The sequence below is a fragment of the Heloderma suspectum genome, chromosome 1 (genome assembly GCF_057233095.1).
Source record: "Heloderma suspectum isolate Gila_16-S chromosome 1, 16-S_ref, whole genome shotgun sequence".
In the NCBI taxonomy this organism is placed as follows: Eukaryota; Metazoa; Chordata; class Lepidosauria; order Squamata; family Helodermatidae; genus Heloderma; species Heloderma suspectum.
Window position 1 is genome coordinate 340670490 of NC_139458.1, and position 20259 is coordinate 340690748.

The 20259-nt window shown below is 42.7% G+C and overlaps 1 protein-coding gene across 3 annotated transcripts in view; it reads right to left on the minus strand.

Annotated features, from left to right (window-relative positions):
* NHSL1 (NHS like 1) overlaps nt 1-19917 on the minus strand; it is a 240735-nt gene extending 220818 nt beyond the window's left edge. For all 3 annotated transcript variants that reach the window (XM_084827665.1, XM_084827664.1, XM_084827667.1), the window contains exon 1: nt 18646-19917. In XM_084827665.1, the coding sequence (XP_084683791.1) occupies nt 18646-18967 (322 nt within the window). In that variant the 5' untranslated portion in view covers nt 18968-19917. The remainder of the gene's footprint in view (nt 1-18645) is intronic.
* Between the last annotated feature and the right edge of the window lie 342 nt (nt 19918-20259).

A 20259-nucleotide genomic window follows, 5' to 3' on the forward strand; every position in this document is an offset into this window, starting at 1 on the left:
ACACAATACCTTTAAAATTAGATACTGCCAATTAAAGGTTTGGGTTCATTCACAGGATTTTTTTAAAAAAGATCTGCGATCTAGAGATTAGAAAACTGCAGAGAAAGTGTACTTGTTTTAAAATTATTTACTTACATTTAAAACAGAGAGATTTCTAACACCTTAGATCTATCCAATTTACAGTGGAGAGCAGATAACCTTTTGGGGTTCGTTTAAGCCACAATAGAGTGGTTTGTTTTTTAAGATGCCACAGAAGTCATTGATGATTTTGCTGCAGTATTAGCCTATTGCAGCAAAATCATGCTACCCCTCTGGAATGTGTCATCTCAGCTATCCCTCTGGAATGTGTCACTTTTTAATATTAGCCTTTAAAGAATAACTGAACCATACCAACAAAATTAGATGTAATAAAGTATGTGTGTGTGTGTATATACATATACATATACATATATATATCACACCTGAACGTTAGATCAAATCTGAGCTAGTGGTTTTATGAAAAGTAAAAAGCCAAAATTTGCAAATTACAATATTTATAAAATAGCCACAACTTCTTCTCCAATTAAAAGAAATTAAGGGCACAATCCTATGCATGTTTAGACCAAAAAGGTCCTACAACTCCCAGCATTCCCCAGGACTTTCTTTGGTCTAAACATGCATAGGATTGTGGCCTAAGACTATAATCTTATACACACTTACCTGGGAGTAAATCCTATTGAATTCAGTGGAACTTACTGGTGAGCAGACCTGCACAAGATTGTGATGTAAATCGCTGGGTTAGATTCAAGTTAAGTTCCTTTGATTTCAGTGGGTCTGCTCTAAACATGACTAAGTCTAGATTCAACCCATTATACTCAAGGATGTCGTTCTCATGTAACAATTACCCATGGGCTGTTTAAACCATGGGTAGTCAGGACTGTGCAGGAGCGAGTGTGTGTGCTGCCTCCCAGTCGCTTGCTGCTATCACTCTGGTAAAAAACCCAGGAATGTCTTTATTCCTAAATTGTCCTCCGTGATATCCAAACCCAGTGCTCTGAGTTGCTGAGGGAGAAACAACCCAGAGTTTTAACCCAACAACAAATCATGGGTTAAAACTCTGGGTTGTTTCTCCCTCAGCAACCCAGAGTGCCATGTTCAGACACAAGGAGCACAACCCAGGAATGTATCCCAAATCGGAAGCTCTAGAAATGGAAAACTTATCAAATTATCCAAGATTTTACCTGAAGGAGTGATGCTGGGCTACACCTGTCTCAAACTTGAGTTTAGAGCCAATTTTGTATCTAGCTGATTATTTTTAATCACATTAATGTTTGTATATATACTCATCAAATGGTTACCACTCCTAATGGGAAGGAACGATCAAGGGGAAAAAATTAAATTTAATTTACCCTTGTAAATAAAAACAAAACCCTGTTGACCTTTTCTTAAGTTGCAAGTAAGACACGTCTGGCCAGTTCTACAGCACTTTTAGTTCATGCTTTGAGATGTGATGAACGCTGACATCTATTCTTGTCTAGACTAGATTTAAAAGGCATGATGCCAAAATATGCTGGCTAATTTAAGCAAACAATATACGGTTGAATCCATAGTCATACTTGGAGGAGACCTACTGAAATCAATGGGACTTCAATTAAATTAAGAAAGCCTTGGCTATTGGGCAGTATAAAAATGAAATAAACAAATAAAGGTTAAGTTAGTCTGGATCCAAACCACAGAAGTCTAGCTAAGGCCAGCTTTAGTGAATTCATCATGTCTCTTCAGATACTGGAGCATTTTCTTTTATTTTGAAAAAAAAAGTTGTCAGTGTTATCCACACATACATATACATACACACAGACACACACGCGCTCATGCTAAAATCTTCTGGAGCAGAGACCATAATAAAAAGATGGGCTGGATTTAGTAGTCAGGCACTAGGATAAATAGAAGTCTGCAATCAAAGAGAATTGGCTAGTATGGATAAGAAATTGCCGCAAACAAGGCACGAATCCAAAACAAATATGCCCATTTTAGAGATATTCAGTCTGCCTTAGAATTCAGTGCAACTAAGGCTGGCCCCAAAGCTTTGGCTCTAATCTCAGAAGGATATTTTGTACTGTGCTGATATATATTTGAACCTCCCACAAGCTTTCCATGATGGAAAAAACCAGACAGATCAGAGCAGGGAGGCAGAGGAAGAGGTGAGCTTTTGTAACTGACAGCTCTAGCTTCTAATCAGTGCTTCAGGGAGACAGTAGAAAGAACATATCTGAAGCTGTTTCAGACTGTAGTCCTATACACATTTACCTGGTACTAAGTCCAACTGAACTCAATGGGGCTTACTTTTCAGCAGACATGCATAGGATTGCACCGATAGTGATTTCTTTGTTCTTTGCCAAGCCAAAAATTATAGTCGCCAGCCCTAGCCCTTCTCCTTTCTGGGCAAGGCCCTCCCACCACAGCCTTTCCTTCAGGAAGGGAATGTCAGAAGAGTGGTCAGTTAGGCGCTTCTACTCTGAAAGTGCCCCAAGAGCCTGAAAGCTAGGGTGGCAAACATACACACTGGCCTGCCTAGGTCCCCACAAACTCTGGAGCTGGCCTGTCTACGCTGTATGCAATGTTCTTGCAAATTACCACAGGGAAGGTCATCAAACCTTTTAGATGCCTCCAAATTTATCTAATTCTGTTTAAAAAACTAAACAGGTGATCGTTGATTTTCCCACTGTAGCGGGGAATACATCTGACGCTTCAGAAAAAGAGGCAAGCCAAGCCTCCACCTCATATCCAAGGTGAAGCACGTCAGTCTGAACCACTGAGCCAATGTGCATATGCACGCACGCACGCACGCGCGCGCACACACACACACACACACACACACAAGCACAGGGTTTCAAGGAGAATAATTTTTTGTGTGCATAGCTCTATTGGCTAGAAAATTCAAAAACCTGCCCTTCATTTTTTAGCCCCAGTTGCCCAACTTTAGACAAGCCAGGTCATAAATATGCTGACATAAACATTCACCCCATCTTTCAGTTCCCTCAAGCCTCTATCACCTTTACCTACCCTTCCTTTTTCAGATTCTGATTTTTCAGTACAAACTGCCTACTTCCTTCACCCACTTTGCCACTAAGTTTCCTATTGTCCCCAAGACCTTCTTTGCAATCTGAGCCTGCCCACAAAGCTACTTTGGTCCTAGGCTGTTGTAACATTTAATCCCAACCCAACTGACAAATTCTTTCACACAGACAACCTGGATTGCAAACATTCTGACAGTTTCATTCCTTGAGCATCTGGAATGTTCATGAACCAGCTCAGCCAACTACGGACAGAGGTTATACCACAAAAGTATACCTTGCTAGTACAATATAGTTCACTAGCAAGAATAATAAAGTATTTCAAATTCCTAGTAGACAATTGCTATTATTATTATTATTAATAATAATTTATATTGTTCAAGTAACAGCCTCGCAGAGGGCTGAAAAAAAATACAGTCAAGGCACTGGTATCAAAGTTCTGAGTTCAAAGGATATCAATTTCTCTACACTCAGATGCCTGACATTTTTCCAGCCTGCTTAGCTAGCTCTAGTGCAATTGGGGGGGGGGGGTATAGTTTTCTACCAATACTATTTCAGCTGCAGAGACAACTAGCATTCCTAAGAATTTTGCCCAGATGTATGAAGACAAACATTTATTGTTGTTTTACTTGTTTTGATTTTTTGTAACCCACCTTGAAAACACTGATAAAAAGCAGTATATAAATGTTTCGAAATAAATAACCTCCCCAGAGTAAACCAGCTACCCTGAGGATACTGCATTTCTAACAAGCATGCCTCAGAAGATCTCCATGTTAATGTGTTATAAATTCACAAAGACTATGGAGGCCTGCTGCATGATTAACAAAGGTAATTTAAGGTCAAATACAGACAGCAAGATTTAACATTACATATTTAAACGACAGTTGGTACAACAACTTTTCAAAAGCAGGAAATCTATATACTTGGTGTTATTGCAACATTGGTCAATGGCCAATTATTAGCATGGTAAAGAGTCAGAATACTGATAATTTAAGGAGCAGAGAACTTAAGCCTAGCTAACCCTGCTAAGCATTACTCTGACAAAGCCTGCCTGACAGGTTTTGTTCTGTGTGCAATAATTAGTCTGAAGCTAATACCTGGAGAAAGTGGGTGGAGTGCTGGTCCTGTTATTTGAAGAGCTGCTGTTCTAGCCAGCTTTTTTCCTATCATTCTTTTCATCTGTTTCCCATGTAGATATTTGTATAGAAACCTCCTGGTCCTCATTAATGTATTTCCCCACCCTGATCTCTACCGCTTATGCTAAATGCAACAACACACAAATCATAATAGAGACTAGCAAATATAGGAGATATTTATATGTTATATTAACAACTGTTGTGCACCAACTACCCTATGTTTTCATTACAACCCAGTTTTTCTATTTCCCCTTATGGATTGTCAATCTTTTCAGGTCAAGGACTGTATCTTGGCTTTTAGTGACCATCACTAAAAAAAAAATGGCAATCTGAACTCTGCTGTTGTTATTACAGAATGGGCTTGATCCAGTTGAGTTTAGGCATGGTGCTCATATGCAGATGAATCCCACAGGGCAAAATAAAGCCCCATTTTCCTATCAACTTCCCAACATGAGTGCTCAAGCAGGTAATGAAAGGGGACACCACAAAGAACAGGAGGTTTGCACATATATCCAGTATCCCCTTCACCCTCTGTACACCTTGCAAATTGTTCATGCTCTGATCCACAATAAACTTGCATGCCATAGATGGATGAATGGATGGGGATATGGGATATATGCACTGATCTCCTATTTCCTGGTATGCCTCATGCACTCCCTGTATGTTCACTTCTGTGTGTGCACCTTGGGGGGTGTGACAAGAAAAACATGACTCTGTTGAGTCTTGAGGGACTCTTCCACTCATGTGCACTGTGCCCAGGCTCAACAAGTTTTGTGGAGCAGTTTGTCAAGGTCAACTGCTGAGTTAGTTATAGAACAAAATTTTCAGCAAAGGAGAGTCAAAACCAGCTTTGTGTAACTTTGAAGTGTGTGTGTGTGTAATAATTTTTAAAACATTGAAATAGTTTTCAGCAAAAAATATATAAATGTTACCAAATAAAAAATACACTTGGGACAGAAAAATGTGACATCACCCAAACAGAGAAAATGCAGATGTCTGGAATAAGAAAAGTGAAGAAAAAAAACTGAACGTTCTACATTACAGTCAAATCTTTCATCACCCCGTATATGTAAAATGTATATCCAGGACAAGTTATTAGTTGAACATTGTGAGGTTTAATTGACCAGACTGCAATTTGACCCTAAGTAGAGGAAGGGGAGGCATGCATGATTTGAGCTATTCTCCATCATACATATGAAACAACCAATAAGCTAACCAAAGCCCACAAAGCCATCTTCTCAATTCCTCACGGGCTCCCTACGAACAGGCTCCATCTGTTACCAAAGCCATTGTTAACGCAAACTGAAAACGTGGGGCAGATGCCAGACTGCAACAAGGCGCAGAGCAATAAAAAAGTAAATTAATACAAGATAAATTAGAGCTGGTGTGACTAATAAGGAAACAGGATATTTTTCCATCTGAAGAAAGTAGCAATGACTGGACAGTAGCAACAGGGATTGCTGTTGAGAAAAAGCCCAAATTATTAGATTCATAATATCTGCGTGTGAGGTTTTTTAATAGTTACTGGGTTGGATCCAGATTTAGTCACACTTAGAGTCATTCAATTCCATAGGATTTAACTTAAGTGCCATTAATTTCAATGGCCAGTCTCTAAGTATGACTAAATCTGGATTCAACCCACTGCACATAAGGAGTCTACATACTTATTCAACATTTCTGCTACTACTGCCAGAAAAACACTTACATAGCTAGCAGCATTTTGCTTCCTACTGCTTCAAACACTTGTCTCAAGTGTGGCATTGAAGGAACCCAGGACAGGTGGTTGTGGGTGACTTCAACTTCCATGCTGAGGCTATCTCTGGAGTTCCGGCTCAGGACTTCATGACCTCCCTGAGAACCATGGGGGCTGTCTCAGTTTGTCATCAGCCCAACACACAAAGCAGGGCATACGCTTGATTTGGTTTTTGCTCCAAGCTCTGAGATGAGTAATCTGAAAAGGGGGGGAGGGTTCCTAGTAACCCCATTGTCATGGTCAGACCATTTCCTGGTGAGATTTGAACTTATGGCATTACTCCCTCCTGCAGGGGTGGGGGACTCATTAGGATAGTCTGCCCTAATAGACTGATGGAATCCAATGGATTTCTGAAAGCTCTTGGTGATTTTCCAGTGGAGAAAGCTGGTGATCCAGCTGAGGGCCAAGTCTCGCTGTGGAACAGTGAGATGCGGAGGACCATCAACTTGATTGTACCTGAGTGCCCTCTCCGGCACTGTGAAGCTTGCTCTGCTCCCTGGTATACTAGGGAGCACAATCAATGAAACAGGCTGGATGTCGGCTAGAGCGCAAATGGCATAAGACTTGAAGTGAAGATTACCGAGCAAGCTCTAGAGCACGTAATTGTGCCTATTGTGTGGCGGTGCAGACAGCAAAGAAGTCTTACTTTGCTGCCTCCATTGTGTCCTCAAGCAGCCATCCAGCAAAGCTCATTTGGTGGTCCGGGGGCTGTTAACACTTTCCCCAACAAATGGGGCCCTGGTCACCTCAAGGACCCGCGGTGACCTTTTTACATTGCACTGTGAAGACAAAATCGTTCTTCATAGCGAACTTGACGCTGTTGTTAGCATAGTTCCAGCTGAGGTGTCTCACGCCACCATCTGCTCAGTTTTGTGGGATCAGTTTCAGTTGCTGCAGCCTGATGTTGTGAAAAACGTGCTTGCAGCCATGCGACCAACCACATGCTCTCTTGATCCCTGCCCCTCCTGGCTAGTAAAAGCTACCTGAGAAGGTATGACTGGGTGGGTCCAGGGAGTGGTGAATGCTTCTCTACAGGAAGAGGTAGTTCCTGCTGTCCTTAAGGAGGCAGTAGTGCCACCACTCCTGAAGAAACCCACTTTGGACCCAATGGTTTTAGACAACTACTGCCCAGTTGCAAATACCTCTTTCTTAGGGGAGGTACTAGAGAGGGTTGTGGCGGAATAACTGCAGGCACTCTTGAAGGATGCTGATTATCTATACCTATTCCAATCTGGTTACGGGACCTGGTTACGAGACTGAACCAGCCTTAGTTGCTCTAATGGACGACCTTTATCGAGAGAGGGGCAGGGGGAGTACAACCCTGCTAATTCTGCTCTATCTCTCATCAGCTTTTGATAACATTGACTATGGTATCCTCCTGGATCAACTCCACGGGATGGGCATTGGAGACACTGTGTTACAGTGGTTTCGGTCTTACCTGTGAGGTCAATTTCAGAGAGTAACATTGGGTAACCATTCCATGGCCCCTTGGCAAATGAGCTATGGGGATCCGCAAGGTACCATCCTGTTGTCAGGAGCACCCTAGTGACCTCTTTCAGTACACTCCAATAGCCAACTCAAGACACAGACGAAAGGATTCTTTTCAAGGCTTTAATCCTTTTACAACTTAATGACTCTTTCAGATGCTAATCACCAGCGACTAAGCAATGAACAGCAGAGTAGCCTATGCTCCGGGTAGGCAGTTGGTCCCCATTTGAAGGAGAATCACTTGAAGACCCTGAACTTATGGGCTAGGGAGAGATCCCCCCTCTTTCCCTTGGGTCCACGGGAGGCTGCTGTTGCTTGTGCGCCAAACGGGTGCTACGCCTCCTTTCTGCGCCCTCCATCGCTCGTCGCTCCCTGCGTCTGCGTGGAGCATCTAGCAAGCCCCCCTCCCACACTTTCTCACTTCCAGGATCACTATCTATCTCAGAAATGCAGGCAGGAGGAATCTCTGCCAGCTGCTGTGCCTGTGAGGGATGAGCTGGCTCCTCTCCCATGGATTGCTGATCCTCCTCAGAATCAGAACTGCTCTGGGGTTCTATCGGCTCAGTTTCCACCCTGACACCTGTCTCCAATGTTGTTTAACATCTATATGAAGCCACTGGGATCAGTCACTAGGGGTCTTGAAGCCAAGTGCCATCAGTATGCTGATGACATACAGCTCTACCTCCCTGTAATATCTGAATCAGGCGAAGCTGTGCAAGTCCTAGATCAGTGCCTAGGTGCAGTAATGGGCTGGATGAGGGCCAAGAAACTGAAACTGAATCCTGGCAAGATGGAAACCCTGAGGGTGGGGGGTTTCCAGAAGGATTGCACTCCCTCTGAAAGATCAGGTTCATAGTCTGGGGGTGCTCCTACATCTGTCACTGTTGCTAGAAGCCCAAGTGGCCATGGAGGCTCGGAGTGCCTTTTACCAGCTTCGGCCTCTCCTGTACAAAGATGCATGGCCACAGTGATCAGGCACTAATAACCTCAAGATTGGATTACTGCAATGTGCTCTATGTGGGGCTGCCCTTAAGGCTGCGCTGGAAGCTGGAGTTAGTGCAGAACGCAACAGCTTGGCTGTTAGCAGGAGCTGCCTCTTTTCAGCATGCAATTCCTTTGCTGAGAGAACTGCACTGGTTGCCTAGTCACTAATGGGCCAGGTTTAAGGTTTTGGTACTAGTGTAGAAAGCCCTAAACAATCTGGGACCAGGATACCTGAGAGAGTGCCTTCTCCCTTACCAACCTACCCAATCACTAAGGTCATCAGACGGTATGCTCTGGTGGCTCCACATGGCCCGACTGGATTCCACCTGGAGAACAGCCTTCAGTGTGGTGGCTCCCATCCCATGGAACTCCCTGCCCCTAGAAGTCAGGCAGATGCCATCACTGGGTTCCTTTCGGCACCTCCTGAAAACAGCTCTTTTCCAGGTTTGGTTTTGATTTGTATCCTAGTTTGGTTAACCAGCCTCAGTTTTATTGGCACTCTGTTCTTTAAGGAATAATCTTAATATCATGTTTCTTCTTTTTATCTTTTGTTCATTTTACGTCTTGTTGTTCATCACTCCAGAATCTGTATAAATGTGGCACAGTACCCAAATGTTGTAAATAAATAAATAAATAAAAAACACTTGACAGCTCAATTTTCAGCATAATTGTCACTCAAAATAGTTGTTGACCTGGTTTGCACATAATGCCAATGCATGGGTTGTATAACCCATGAACTGGCAGGGTCAAGAGTAAGGGAATAAGCACACTGTCACCCACACACTTGTTGCTTCCCCTTTCAGTCAGCTTTAATCAACAAACAACCCAGATTTTTAACCCAACAACAAGTCATGAGTGATTGCAAAGTTAAACTCTGGGTTGTTTAATCCTAAACAACCCAGAGTTCCAGGTTCGGACATCACATCAACAAACCAGGAACAGGGCTAATTAAATGGGTTGACGATTAAAGCTGATTCAAAACAGAAATGGCAAGTGCACAGGAGTAAGCATTCACTCTCTTGCAGTCCCAACAACCCATGCGTTGCCCTTACATGCAAACCAGGACACTAACTTTAATACAGGTCCTAAGTGGCAGCACATTTCAAACTAGGATACAAATCAAAAAGAGCAGATACCTGAAGATAGGAGGAATGTATATGCTACTCCCTTTTACTGCCCCATCATGCCTTTCTTTTAATTGAGACCTGGAGAGGCATACTATGATGGATATTTACTAACCAAAGTTAGGGATTTCACACTATTCCAGGATCAGGGAGGGCAAAATACCTTCCTTTCTTTCCTTCTTGTGTGTTACCACAGAGGCACCTCTCCATGGCCCAAAATGAAAAATGAGTATTGAACAAACAGCCAGTGGCACAGTACCACATATCTATGTAGCCAGCTCCTTCATTCCGCCAGTATTATTGCACAACACTGTCATATTTTGCCTAACATTAACCCTTAGAAAGCATTTTCATGCAGAAATAATCTCACCCCAAGTAAGCAACAGCACACATTCTCAAAGTAAAGCCATACTTGTTATACCTGACTTGCAGGTACACAATATTCTCCAGTATTTCATATAACAAGTGCCTGACAATCAAAGGTAAGATGTGTTCCCTGCCTACACCCATTAATTAATACTATAATTAGTAGGTTGGTATGATTTGTAAACAGTAACCAAAACACAGCTTTGATCACACTTTGCTGAGAAGTACTCACTGGCCAACAGTAACCAGAAGTTTCCAGTGCACATTTTTCAAGACTTCCTCCTATTGAGCAATACTGAGCAAATATATAAAATGGAAGAATTTAGTGAGCACACATCAAGCCTACATAAGTGTAAGGCTGCAAAGTAAAAATAGTTAGGTTTGCCCTACTAATTTGTTTAAAGGAGACTTTTTTAAAGGGGGCCCAATATCACCTCAAAAATGTGCCCACTAAATTCAGGTATACTAAACAGCAAATGTGAAGCTTAGACAAAAGAATCTTCTCCGAAAAGCCAAAAAGAGCATGCCCATTATTTTCAATTATTTTGCATATGCAGTTTCTCCAAGGAGTTCAAGTTGCTGTACATGACGTCTTTGCATGTTATCTTCCTACAAACCCTGCGAGATAAATAAGCTTGATACGCTAGCGTAACCTGCTGAGTTGAATAATTGAGTACAAATTTGAAAATTGGGCTCCCTTGTCCATGTCCACTATACCCAAGGACACTTTCAATTGGACTGTGTTTGTAAATATAATGGTATTTGAAAACAATGAGCTTCTCTCTCCTGGATTGTGGCTAAAGACTCAGAATCACTGAGTAATTTGCTGCAGTTTACATGGTACACTAAAAATACTGCACTTCTTTTGCATTTAATATATCTGAAGTGCATCCATTCAGCTGCATCCATTTTCTACTTCCCAAATAGCAAATGCAAAATGTGCCCAATATTATCTATTATAATGCAGAACATGCCCAATATTATCTGTCATTCATCCAATTAGATCAGATTGGGGGAAGAAACTATTACTATCCATTTATTGCTGGGGCATCAAACTAGACGTGACATTAAATGCATCTTTGAATTTAACATGCAGGTTTTAAAAATACAAACAGCATCAGTGAGTGGGTGGAGTATTTACTTGGATTACAGCAGACAGGGAGGGGAGTTCAACCAATGGCACCAATGTGAAATCCCTACTACCCAAGCAAATACCAAATTCAGAAGAGGGATATTCCCCAGGACCTCAGCAGGAGAGTAAAGGGTTAAATACGCTCTACCCACCTGCTGCAATCCCAATTATTACCCCTCCCCTCCATCAGATGCTACTTTCATTTTTCAAAATAGATTTAACTCATGTCAAGTGTGGTTTGGCTTAAAAATCAAGGGCTGTTGGCTAAGGATGGGGCAGGTGTTGTTGTTCTTAAACAAGCACACCTGGCCATTCATAATTACCTCTTCAAGTGAAACAGCTCTTTTGAAGATTACTAGAAGTTCTGGCAATAACAGGATGCATTTTAAAATTTATTAAACTCTGTTTAGGCTGCATAGTATACAAAGCATTTTTAAATTTCAGCCAAAAAATATTTCTGGGCAAATTCATCATTTATTCAAATGGAAACTTGCCTTAGCACAGCAAAGATTTGCACCAGTTTCCCTGTGGGAAAGGGTTTTTGTTTGAATGTGACCTTTTGCCCTGTTCTTGCTTCTAGTTTCTTGAATGGCATAGGCTGAATTTCAACAAATAATGAGTCTTGCTGCTAAGCATTCCTGTATATACTTACAGAATGAGGGTATAATGAAGCTTGTTAAGTCCAATGCTCTCTTTCTACAGAGGTTTTGCAATAATGCATTTAATGCAATTTGGACTGTGCTTAACATTTTCCAGATAATTCTGAGGTAGATTGAAGAGAGATTATGTTCAGAGCAGCAACTCTTACATCTCTTGAGAGTTTGGGATCTTAGCATCAGAGTAAGGATTTAAGAACAGGAGTGGTAAATCTTACGTTCTAAAGGGCAAATTAGACTGTTGTCCCCTTCCTATCTCGCACCTAGCAAGCCTCTAATGGCCACCTATTAATTTGGCCTTATCCTGCTTCTCGCTCATGCTCAATCGCCATGTTAACAGGGGGAAGGTGTCCAAAGGAGAATGAACAAGAAAATTCTCGAAAGGGTCTCCAGCAGAAGAGCAGGGGATCAGAAGAAGAGAAATAAACTGTTAGATAACTCCTATTGTGTCACAGATTCCATATATCCCTCTTCAGCACAGCACTGGATGAGTGTTTTCACAAACAAATTGCTACAGGAAAGGAAGTGCTGTGGAGAATGGGCATGGAAGAGAAGATTCTTCTTACATTCCTGTGCTTTCTTTTGCATTTAATATACAGGAAAGCCTTCTCACAGTATTTTACTTTGTTGCAGCAGGAGGTGTAGTGAGCCAAGTGGGATCTCCCCGGCGGAAACAGCTGATTCCAAACAAAACAAAACAGTCACAGGTTGCATTGCACAGCATTTCCTTCCTAGCATTCGATGGCTATAGAGGAGGCATAAGCTGAAGCCTTCAAACTGTATAAATCACTGGAATAAATGAAAAAGGAAATGATCATTCCAACAAAGAAGCTCCCTCACATTACTCCAATGCTTTAAACTTCTTTAAAAAATATATGTTGGGAACAGAGGCAGAACCATTAACCTTTACTTGGTTTTCAATATAAGGACAAGATGACATCAAAATGCTTATGAACCAAAGCCATGTTTAGAGTATACTTCACATACAAGTAAAGCAAGCATATGGTGTAGAAAGCATCCTGTAGAAACACTAGTTTCCTAGCTTCACATACACCGGCAACATTTCATTTTAAAAGATGTTATTACCACCTCAAGTTGTCGTTGGTGGTGGTAGTAGTAGTAGTAAAGAGAAAAAACAGGGATGTGCCCAACAACACTCTAAATTTTCAAGCCAGGAAAAAGAAAAATTGAGTCTTCACATGATAGCTTTAGAAAACTTCATTATACAATTAATATCAAGAAAATTCAGTCCAGTTTCAATACTCTAAAGCAAATATATGAAGAGTCCTTTCTTGGAAATGGACAATGGTCCAAGAAGAAACTTATACAGAAAACAGTATCAACTTGAAAATGCAGATAGAAGAAGTTATCCCCCAATGTGTCCACAACTAAAGCTAAACGACTTAAACCACACCTGCATTCTCTTATAAAATGTCAACTGGCTTTCAACAACTTCAACAATGAAAATCCTTCCCGCTCCACACTTTGCACCAGACTTCCCAAACCTGGTACCATCTAGGGGTTGGATCCAGGATCTACCTTCTGCAGGAGGAAGAGGTCTATTTTCAGAAGGTCCCTCTGTCCAATTTTTGGGGAAGCTAAGCTCCCCACACACAACACAGCTCACCCCATTCAGCAGTATCCCCTGACTCTTTGTGTAGCATGTTCAGGGGCCTGAAGGGCTGCTGTGTGAAGGAGGGGTGTAGAAGTCACATCAACACAGTTGATCCAGTGTAAATCATCATGTAAAATATGTAAACGATGTCCTAACCATTGCACATGTTGACTGGGACTGATGGGAGTTGTAGTCCAAAACATCTGGAGGGCACAAGGCTGGAGAAGGCTGCTTTACACAAGAAATGACAACCCAAGCTGGGATAATAATTTCTGCTGGTATATTCATTTTTATTTGCAACCATTTCTAAGACTCCTGTTACTTTATATAAATTAACTAACAAGATTTCCATAAAATTGGCACATGCAACAGGAAGGTTGTATAGTAACTGCATATACTAATAAAGTGCAAACCAGCCATTATTTTGCCTATACTTCTTTTAGTGTTGTCTATAGCAAAGTAAAGCATGCAAAAAATGATGGCAGCCTTCCTCATAAATGCGTTAATTATGTTAACTTTTCACTCCCTACAACCATATTTTCCAGATCACAAATTTTAAAACCCATGACATGATGAATAAACAAAGGTATTAAAGAGTGATTATCAATGTATTTGTATTCTGTAGAAATAAGCTATAAAGTGGAATGCATATTTAAAACTAGAATTATACCTCTTTCACTGTTCAGGTTATGCCAGTGCAGATTGCTATGCAGTCACATTTCAAGATATCTCTACCAAATCCCATTTTTAAATCAGGTAACACAGAGAAATATAATGTCTACATTAGTGGCTTGAATTTAGAGATATTTTGTGTCACAAAGCAAAGAATAAATATAGTGCATGAAACGATTATGGACATCTAAATTTAAATTGCAGTTATAGCACATAGATTTTAAAGGTAGGTAAGATAAGTAAGTCCCTGCCTACAATAAGGGGATAATATACCTGCCTACCTTACAAGGGTTTTATCAGTATTGTTGAGATAATGTATGTGAACCACTTTGAACTCTTAGGGCGCAATCCTATGAGGATGGCCGTAAGACTCGGAACTCGGAGGCTTACAAACAGCCAGTGCCTCCATGTGCCTCCTGCCCTGCATTTTAGCTAGACACGCATTTTTGCCCATCTAGCTAAGGCATCAGGGAGCGGGAGGGAAGGAGGCTGGGAAGGACTGGGGACAGCCTGTATCCCCAGTTTCCCAGGCCCCTCCCCACACACAGAACAGCCCCCTTTCCCTCCTCTCCAAGGTCACTTTTGCAAGGGGAAGGGGGCGGGGAGCTCAGACTCCTGGGTCCAAGTGCTGTCTCCAACCTCGGATACAGGAATCTAAACTGTCCTATGGCCCCCCAGACAATGTTTAGAGCCCGCAGAATTGCTCTCCCCAGGGATGCTATATTAATGTTAAATATCATTAGAATTTCCACATGAGCCTTCTCTTTCTAAACATAAACAGAACTCCATGCAACAGAAACTACCTTCTAGACTTTGAACTCAGTTTAACCTATACACAAAAATTGTTAACTCATCTAAATATGGTTAGGCGACTGTGTGGTCCTCTCTCATGACAAACAGAACTGGTAGATAACAAGTAAACTTGAAATGCAGCAATAACTGCAAATACTGCTCAAGTAGTAGGTTATCTGAGAAAAAGATGGATATGAGTCAAAGACAGACAACAACATTCTCTTATATGTTAAGAGAAGTGAATTATATACAGATTTAACAAATGTTTGTTGAATCAGTTGCAAAACAAACCTATTACTAGACATTAACGAACAGAGATTGGCTGCAAAAAGATATGGGCTTTAATCCTGAGTTGCTTCTTCCAAAGAGAGCACCCCCTGCACTCAGTTCTGCTCATGGGTCACTCCTGCTGATGGGACTTTTGCTGATCTCCCTCCCCCGCTGCAGCCTCTTGCACTCTGAAAATCTGCTCTGGGGGATCTGGGGACACTCTGAACAGTATAGGGGGACTGCAAAGCCTTCCATGAACAGAAGTCTAATATAAGATCAAAGCCATAGTGCTGAAAGAATTAAGCGGGCATATTTCAGATAAATGTAATGTACTGTAATAGATTACTTTTTTTGTTCTGTTCATTTTTGCTATTTTAAATTGTTTTGTAATAATTGACTACAAATATAATTTAAAAGAAAATTATACTTTAAAAAGTAATGAATGGAAACACAAAATCCAGTGTAAGTAAGCAAGCAAAAAGACCAAATACCCTCCTAAGGCTAATGTGCCAAATTAAACCAGAAAACTGATACCCATCAGAAATGCTGACAAACAAGCTCCTCTACTCTCTGGAGCGCTCTCTCTCGCTCTCTCTCCTTCACACATTGTAAGCCTTCCTTTTTACCAAGTGGAACAAACAGCAAAACTGAAAAGGGGGAAGGGTAGAAAGGACGCGTGCACACACACACACTCTCTCTGAAATTTTCTTTGCACAGAGCCAGCAGGAAATTCCAAACACTCCACACAGGAGCTAACAGAGTTTCTGAAATAAGGCTGGAGCTTACAGTGGGGAAAACCATGTCATCCTCTGCCTCTGAACTTTGGATGACAGGATCCCTGATAATACAAAGGAACCATGGCTTGTTTGGCTTGTATGTACCCTGAATAGTCAACGTTAGGGCCCAAATACTTAAAATGCACTATATAAACAGTATTATTATTTGTATAATATTTACATGGGAGCCTTTTCTTTCAAAATAAACAGAACCTCATGTAACATGTAGCATCAACTTTTTTCTAGCTGTGGAACCCTGGACAACCTATATACAAAAGGTGCAAATAAAAACAAGCTACTTTATAAGGAGAGTTTGTGGAGCATAGATAAAGTTTAAGGGGACATTTACAGGGGAGAAGCATGTAGTATGAAAGGCAAAGCATTAATGTGTCTAGGTTGATAAAACAGAACATACTGAAAAGTGTAAACTAATAGCAGAAGATTCATAAGCAGGCTTGTATTCACTGGGGCTTACTCCCCAGGAAAGTGTTCTTAAGAATTCGACCAAACAGCGCTTTTAACCTGAAATCAATCACTTCTGCATGTTGTTCATTCAGTACATGCATGTGTCTTCGCTTATGAGGCGTTCCAGTGTCTCAAGGTTGGCCAGGGACACCTGACTAGAATTACCACCTTTTCAATGGGAAAGATCAAGAAGGATGCACTGTGAATATTCTCTGGTACACTGACAGTTATGGAATTTCTTCCCAAGTACAAGGCTAACCATTTTAATGTCGAATTTGTTTTGTTCATTTAAAAGCTTTTTATTCACCTTTCCACTAATACAGTAGCTTCAAAGTGGTTTACAACTCTAGTTTCAAAAGTACAAAACAACAGAAACAGCAGATTATAAACAAGTTAAGCAGTGCAAGTAAGCAGTGATACTTACTTGCACTTAAGCAGTGCAGGTAAGCAGCTGGGGTTGGACTCGATGGCCTTGTAGGCCCCTTCCAACCCTACTATTCTATGGATGTTCTATTCTATATCCAAATACTGAAATAAAAACGGCCCATTAATATTAACTGGCATTAAAGGGTCAAGAGAACAGGACAGACTTGGCCTTGTGTCTAAAAGATAAGAACCAACATGCCAGGCAGATTTGCCTGTGGAGGGATTTCCATAGCCTGGGTGCCACAATAGAAAACCCTCTGTCTAGTGGCTAGCTACCTAAACTCTAAACGAAGGAGCTCCCAAAGAAGGCGCTCAGTAGCAGATCACAACTTACAAGCATGTTCTTAAGGGAAAACCTCCATCCAACCCAATTATGGCTTTATATACTTTACAACACTTTTAATTGTATGGAGGAGCAGTGGAAGATCTTTGCGGAGGCAGCCAGTGAAGATCTTTAGGCACTGGAGAAATACGTTCACCATGATGAGTCCCTGTTAACAACCTGGCTGCTGTCTACTTAAGCAGCTGAAGTATCCAAATTACTTTTCAAACATCTTTCAAAGGCTGTCCCATGTATAACATGTTGCAGTAATCAAGCCTGGATGTTACCAACACATTAGTAAGGTCATCTCTTTCCAGAACAGAAAGAAGCTGGTGTACCAAGTTGATGAAAGGTTTCTTTGTGCTGGGGATATCATTTGTGTGTCCAATAGCAAAGCTAGATCTGTAAGCACACCCAAGGTATACATACTGATCAGTGTGGTTCACACATGGAAAGTCAAATACTGAACTTAGACCTACTTGTGAAAATGCTCATAGCAAGAAACATACTGGGCACAAGTCAGACTTGCCCAATGATTTCAATGGGTCTGAGATAAGTGTAGATTTATCTGGGCTGTGTTTTAAAATGAAAAAAGAAGACCCAGTTCTGACACAGATTTGGAACACATTTTCCCAAGCCTATTTACATGATTTTCCAAAACAATAATGATCAGGCTTTCATTTCTCAATAGATCCACGGAGAAGGAATTCTCCAAACTTTAACATTACAAAAACAAGTTTCTTCTAATCCAAGTAAATCAGGCGAAAATTACATTTCCACTACCATCTGAGAAGTTGCTAAGGGGATTAAAAAGTTCTTCAGGGAGCAATACAAATGGATTTTGAAACCTGAGTTATCAGTATTTCATTCCCTTTTTGTCTCTACTCTTTATTTTTAATTTAAAAAAGCAGACAGATATGGAAAGATGCAGGCCAGATTTCCCTTATTTTAAAGAGAACGGTTCTGATCTGAGATTATCTCAAGCCACAACTTGATGGCACACCAAGCAAACAGTCTACAAGTAAATAACGATGTCTTTACAAACAGGCATATGCATTTCACTGCATCCACTCAAAGCAAAGCACACGTGCTGTGCGCCAACCTGTGAAGAAGCCCTAATCTCTGCCAACCCAGTGGAGGACCCTCCTGAATTCGGAACAATTTGACCTACGCCCATCTAGACAATAAACACCCTTGCACTTTTTAGAATTTTATTGCAGGATCCCTGTGCGGGAGAGGCAAAACAGCGTTTGAGCAATGTGACCAAACCCGTGGAGCCTGCACAGACTGCAAAAAGAACCGCCTGACTCATCCCTACGACCCACTGGGAGCTCAGCCTGGAGCGGTGATTTTCCTCCAGTCCGACCCTCAGGTGGGGCGGGAAAAGGTGGCCACGTTTTTTTTACTGGAAAGTAGGGCGCCGTGTGAGGGACCAAACATTTTGCCGCCCAAAAACTCTTCTCACGCACAACCACGCACAGGGCCACCCGCGGGCTAAAGGGGCGCCAGGCGGCGGCTCAAGCAGCCCCACCCCCACGCCGCGGTCGGGGCTCCAGTCAACCCCTCCACCTCGCCCTCTCCCGCCAAATGAGCCACGCAGGAAGGAGAAACTTACGGATTTTCACTTTGCGGTGGTCCAGTCGAGCGGCGACCGCCTTGAGGGAGTCCAGGCGGTGCTGGAGCTGGGCGCTCCGGCGCCCCAGGCTGTCCGCGTGGGTCTGGATGCCGCCGAAGACGTCGCTGGCGCAGCGGGAGAGGTCGGAGAGCTGCCAGAGGAGGGAAACCAGCGAACGCGAGCAGACCTCCTCCAAGGAGCCGAAGAGGAGCCCCGGCGCCGCGCCGCGCCCGGCGTGCCCTTCTTTGTCCCTTTGAGCGGCAACATCCTCCTCCAAGCGGCACAGTTTGAGGGGGGACACGGTCCTCATCGGGAAAGGCATCTCCGGAGCTCTAATCCGCCAAGGGCTTTCCTTGGCGAAAAACAAACTGCATCCAAACACGCACACACACACACACACACACACAGTACAAGCTTTTACGTAGTTTCGTTTCCCCTTCTTCCAGAAGAAGGCTGAGCTTTTGGTCCTCCTTTAAAATAAATAAATAAATAAATAACGTCAGGAGTTGGCTGCTGAGCCCAAAATGAAGAGGCTGTGGGGAAAGGGCTCACGTGCGGGCGCTGCGGCGGGAGGCTTGGCCGGCCAGGGGGCCAAAGAGGAGGCGCCACAGGTACATTGCGCCTCGGCAGGCGAGGGGGAGCGTTTGCCCGCCCGGCTCCTGCTGCCGCGTTTGCTTCAGGAAAAGGCACCGAAAGAGAGCGCGGGCGGAGGAAGCTCTCCCCTGGGTGGCGTGAGGGAAATCCAGGACTCTCGCTGCTGCTGCCGCCGCTCGAAACGAAGGAACAGGAAAGAGAGCCGAGTTTCTCCCCGAAGTGGAGCCGAGAAGGAAGCGTGGGAGGAGGGGGGCTCGGAGAAGCGCCTTTCCTCAAGGCAAACCGAAGGGGGAAAGCTGAAGGAAGAACGGCGACCCCCGCACGGTCACCTGGGATCCCTCGCTCTGGCTTTTCGGAATCAGCCGCACTCCAAACCCGGAAAGCGAAAGCCACAGAATGGGAGGAGAATGCAAAACAACTCGACTCGACAGAAACCTGGGGAGAGAGAATACAAATGAAAAACACACACACACAACAACAACAATAATTAAGGCCGCCGCCTACCTGTAGCTTTCCCAACTGTAGCTACTGCCCTAGGAACTCCTTGCCCGCCAGCGAGCCAAAGGTGGAACGCCTCTCTCTCTCTCTCTCTCTCTCTCTCTCTCTCTCTGCCTGGCTTTAACTCTTTCTGCCACTTGGTGTCAGCGAATATGTCACCCTCAGGTTCCGAGAGTTACTTTTCTTCCAAGAACTCTTTCCGCAGACATCAGCTATTTCCCACATAAATCTCATTTTCTAAATCACTGTTGCCTGCTGCTCTGACCGTGTACACCTTTCCCTTACAGTTGTCACCTATTCACAATGTTTATAGGCTGTGACTAGTCATTTCTATGTAGATAGTGATTCCCAATTCTCTCCTTTCCCATCATCATCTGGGATAATATAATAGGTTAATAAGAGAATAAACCTGGACTGGACCCTGTGGGGATTGCTTGGCAAAGTGGGTATGGAACTTCAAGAACACTGCTGTGGCTATTCAAAATTTTCTCTTCCCTGCCTCCCTCCTTAACCTGCAGTATT